At 60.7% G+C, this 4,178-nt stretch overlaps 2 protein-coding genes across 2 annotated transcripts in view; one reads left to right on the top strand and one right to left on the bottom strand.

Annotated features, from left to right (window-relative positions):
* Positions 1-6: 6 nt before the first annotated feature.
* JMJD8 (jumonji domain containing 8) lies at positions 7-1,798 on the top strand (the record flags this gene model as incomplete). Its single annotated transcript, XM_085305318.1, has 7 exons — positions 7-144; positions 333-429; positions 553-621; positions 710-829; positions 940-1,007; positions 1,121-1,255; positions 1,407-1,798. Coding segments are annotated over 7 exons (708 nt in total), but the record flags the coding sequence as incomplete, so codon positions are not given.
* An 839-nt stretch (positions 1,799-2,637) lies between these two features.
* The window catches only part of STUB1 (STIP1 homology and U-box containing protein 1), a 5,481-nt gene continuing 3,940 nt past the window's right edge, over positions 2,638-4,178 (bottom strand). Inside the window, exon 6 of the mRNA XM_085305291.1 lies at positions 2,638-3,803. Within this exon, the coding sequence (XP_085161417.1) occupies positions 3,678-3,803 (126 nt within the window). The 3' untranslated portion in view covers positions 2,638-3,677. The remainder of the gene's footprint in view (positions 3,804-4,178) is intronic.

Below are 4,178 nucleotides of genomic sequence, written 5' to 3'. Positions count from 1 at the left end.
GGGGGGAGGTTGGGGGCAGGGCCTCGGTGCCCCCGAGGGGAGGCGAGGGTTGGGCCTGTTAGGAGACCCCGGCGTGCTCTCTCTGTAACGCCCAGGTTCGCCTTCTCCCGGCCTGTCATCATCCGTGGGGCCACCGACAACTCGGTGAGTGCCAGGGGGCCCGGGGGGGCTGTGCTGGGTCAGCAGGGGGCTGGGGCGAGCTGTGCTCAAGCCCTGCCGTGGGGCCCAGGGCCCCTGCCTCRGCTGCGTCCCTACCAGGGTGGGGAGGTGGCAGTGCCGCTGCCCCATCCCAGCAGGTCCCGGGGGCCCCTGACACCGCGGTGCCCTCGCAGGTGTTCCAGGCGCTCTGCGCCAAGGACAAGCTGCTGGCCGCCTTCGGGGACCGCCTGGTGCGCCTCAGCACGGCCAACACCTACTCCTACCGCAAAGGTGAGGGCTGGGCAGCCGCGCCTCGGGGGCGCAGCGCCCCGCCGGGAACGAGCGCCCGAGGGGGCGTTCAGCAGGGCTGGCTGGGTGGGGAGCGTGTTTCTCAGCTCTGCTCCTGCCTTGCAGTGGACGTGCCGTTCCAGGAGTACGTGGAACATCTGCTGAAGCCCCAGGACCTGGCCACGCTGGGTAGCGGTAGGTAACGAGGTCCCGCAGGCCCGCTCTCTCCAGGCRGCACCCAGGGCCTCACCAGCCGTAACGCAACCATCTCCTTCCCCCACAGATACTCTCTACTTCTTTGGGGACAACAACTTCACCGAGTGGGGCYCGCTCTTCCAGGAGTATGTGCCTCCTCCCTTTCACATTCCAGGCACCAGAGGTGCCTACAGCTTTGGGATCGCAGGTCAGTGCCAGGACAGGCCACAGGCRACGGCACAGGGCGCTGGCAGCCCTGTGGCTGGACAGAAGGGGGTGGGGGTTCCCAACACCACCTCTCTCCCGTGCTCTCCACAGGCTCTGGCTCAGGCGTTCCTTTTCACTGGCATGGCCCTGGTTACTCAGAGGTGATCTTCGGCAGGAAGGTGAGAACTGAGCCCTGCGGGGAAGGCCAGGAGGGGAAAGTGGATCTCTCTTGACAGCTGGAGCGAGAGAGGAGCTGGAAGTCACCCTGGAGCTGAGGCTCCCTGTCTTTCAGCGCTGGTTTCTGTACCCACCGGATAAAACGCCGCATTTCCACCCCAACGAGACAACGCTGGCCTGGCTCCATCACACGTATCCCACCTTGCCACCGGAGGAGCGGCCTCTGGAGTGCACCATCCACCCTGGGGAGGTGAGTGCTGTGCCCGGCCCTGAGCCAGCCGCCCTGCGGGGAGGGAGCGCGCAGGGCCRGGTGAGCGGCGTGCAGAGCCGAGGGGGAGCGCGGGAACCTCGCACCCGGAGAAGGCAGGAGCCAGTGGGAGCCCCCAGCTCTCTCCCCACAGGTCCTGTATTTCCCAGACCGCTGGTGGCACGCCACGCTCAACCTGGACACGAGCGTCTTCATCTCCACGTTTCTGGGGTAAAGCCAGGAACGCGGCCTGCCCTGCCCTGCCAGGACTCGCCACCGGGCCCGGCCCTGTGCCCGAGGACACGCTGCCCTCCGCCCTGCCATGTCCTGTATGCCGTGAGCCTGACGTGGGCTCTGTGCCAGAGCAGCCATCAGCTMCGCAGAGGTGGCCTGGCAGCTCCGGCTCCTGCAGCTGTGCGCGAAGGGCAGGGCCAGCCACGTCCTGCTCAAATATTGGTATAAGGACCAAGTACCTGAAGAAGTTCGGGTGTTAACTGTTCTCCTTCCTCTCATTTGGATTAAAATTTTATGTATGTTCTGTCATAACTCYTTGTGTATTTCTGCATCCCAGCTACCAAAGCTCAGGAAAAAGAGAGGAGCTGTGGTAATCCCAACCCATGCAGCCCAGGAGGGCAGGGTAGGCCTCGGCTTGCAAACAGCTGCAGCTGTTTGCTCTATGCCCCTATACTGGGGTTAAACGGCCTGTGCTGGAAGAGCCAGGCCCCTCACCGGGGGCAGTAGGAAAGCCTCTTCCTTGAGCTTAAGTGATACCAAGTCAGCCAGAGGCTGAAGGTTCCCTGAGCCTTGCCTGGATTTTACAAACCGGAACATTGTATCTCTCCTTTGCAGCCATGCTCTGCTGGAGGGTGGGCAGAGATCTGGCAGCTGCAGCTGTTACATCCCTTACCTTGCCCTTCCCATCAGACTGGAGCCCCCCCAGCAGCACCTGTTGCTGGTTTCTGCTAGCTCAGCTGTCAGCCAGGCCCTCTGCCCTGACTGCCTCCTCGCCTCCCCGCAGCSCCCAGCAAGCAGCTGCAGCAACCTCCCTCGAGGCAGCACCACAGCAGCCTGGCCGGGTTCAATCTGAGCAGGGCCTGGGTGCCTCCCGTGCCATGGCCCAGCCCTGTTCCAGGCCAAGAGCATCTCAGGGGAGCTGCAGTGTCTATGACGGGTTGGATATAAAAAGCTCAAATGCATCAGAGCAAAAKTCAGAGCCATCCGATACCAGCGATGGGAGACAGGCATCACCCACTGCCAACCTTCCCAAGGGAGGTGGCAGCAGGCATTACCTCYGCAGGGCTCGGGGGTCTGGCACAACTGGAAGGTGACCAGTTTTCTCCCACCTCTCACAGTTGGAGACTGGGGCAATCATGAAACATTCAAGCTWTTTTCACATTTATTGCTGAATTATTTATTGACGTTGGCAAACTCACTTTCAGAGAGTGCTCAAAAGCCAGGCAGGCTATAGGCCAACCATACAGCAAACCTTCCAACAACCAAAATGCTTTAGCCTCAGTCTCTTTTTTCTTTTTTTTTTTCTTTTTTTTTTAAGGGATTTAATTAAAAGGAATATGAACTTTAACCTGGATGCTTGTTCATGGGCAACTACAGTCCCAGGGCTGGCAGGAGAGGGGAAGCGCAAGGACAACTCTTCCAGCCAAGGGGCAGTGGTTTCCCAGAAAAAAACCCAAAGTCAGTGTTTGTGAAGTACAGGTTGGTCTCCCATCCCCGGCACATGGCTATTTACAGGAAACTAAGACACAATACTACTGGACAGACAGGAGCTGGAATGGATAGGGAAAGAACTATGTACAGTGAGAGGGGACCAGGCCAGATCAGCACGGGAAGCACTAAGTGCTCGTCCAAGCAAGCTCCTCGCCCGTCACAGAGCCGGGCTCTTGCTGCCGCACCTCCCCGGAGCAGGGCTCACGCCGAGGGCGGGGAGCGGTCTTTGGAGATTGTCAGCTGCCGTAGCAGAGGAGGGTCCCTTCTCTCTGGGCGATGAAGATGCTGGTTAGACCTTCTGGGCCACCACAACAAGCCACTGTTCCTTCTCCAAACCGCCGGCCAGGCCTTCCTCCAAGCACCGCGTTCCTGCCGAGCTGAGCGCTCCCCTCCTCGGCCCGGCCCAGGCCCCAGCCAAGGCCATCTCGCTTCTGCCCACCCTGCCTCGGAGACCCAGTGGAGAAAGGAGCCTTCGTGCCTGTCCAGCCCGCTGCGGTTTCTTAGGAAGGGGAGATGACAGCGTACCCTAGCCCAGCACTGCCAATGGGTCTCTGGGCACCCAGAGCGGAGGGGGACAGACAGAGAGTGAGTAAGGCATGGTGCCAGCCCAGCGAGAGCAGTCTGCAGCAGAGCACGCCTGTGCTGCCGCAGCTGGAGTGGCAGGGAGCATCCAGGCAGGCCAGCTTCGCCCCCGTGGCTGTCAATAATCTTCCACCCAGCCATTTTCYGATATGAATGCGTCTATCACCTCCTTCATAGCAAGGTTGGGGATCAGCTGGTCTTGGGTCAAAGGACTCCGCGTCACAGGATCAAAGTGCCCCACGCGCTGCAAAGACAGACAGACACGCGTGTGAACTGGTTACTCCACAGAGCCAGCAATCTCGGCCCTCGGGCACAGCCGCACGGCTCGCTCGGCCCCGGGTCGCAATTAGATGGTTTAATGCAACACACAGACACATCCTTGTGCTCGTGAGGCCAGAGCATCTCTGCTGCTGCAGGGCGGAGAGCAGCACGGAAGGAGCACTTCAGTTAGAGCCCGCAAGTGTGACCACTGCCATCTTTGCTGCCCTGGCACCGCAGCGGGGAGCAGCACTGGGAGATACCGGGGAGCAGCACTGGGAGGCACCGGGCACCAAACCCGCTGAAGGCTCAAACTGATTTGACTGCTCAAAAATCAGCCCACATGGGCAGATGCCTTCAT

This window comes from Rhea americana, unplaced genomic scaffold (assembly GCF_003343005.1).
Source record: "Rhea americana isolate MKP2758 unplaced genomic scaffold, rheAme1 scaffold_219, whole genome shotgun sequence".
Taxonomy (NCBI): Eukaryota; Metazoa; Chordata; class Aves; order Rheiformes; family Rheidae; genus Rhea; species Rhea americana.
This window is presented reverse-complemented; position numbering and strand designations above follow the sequence as displayed.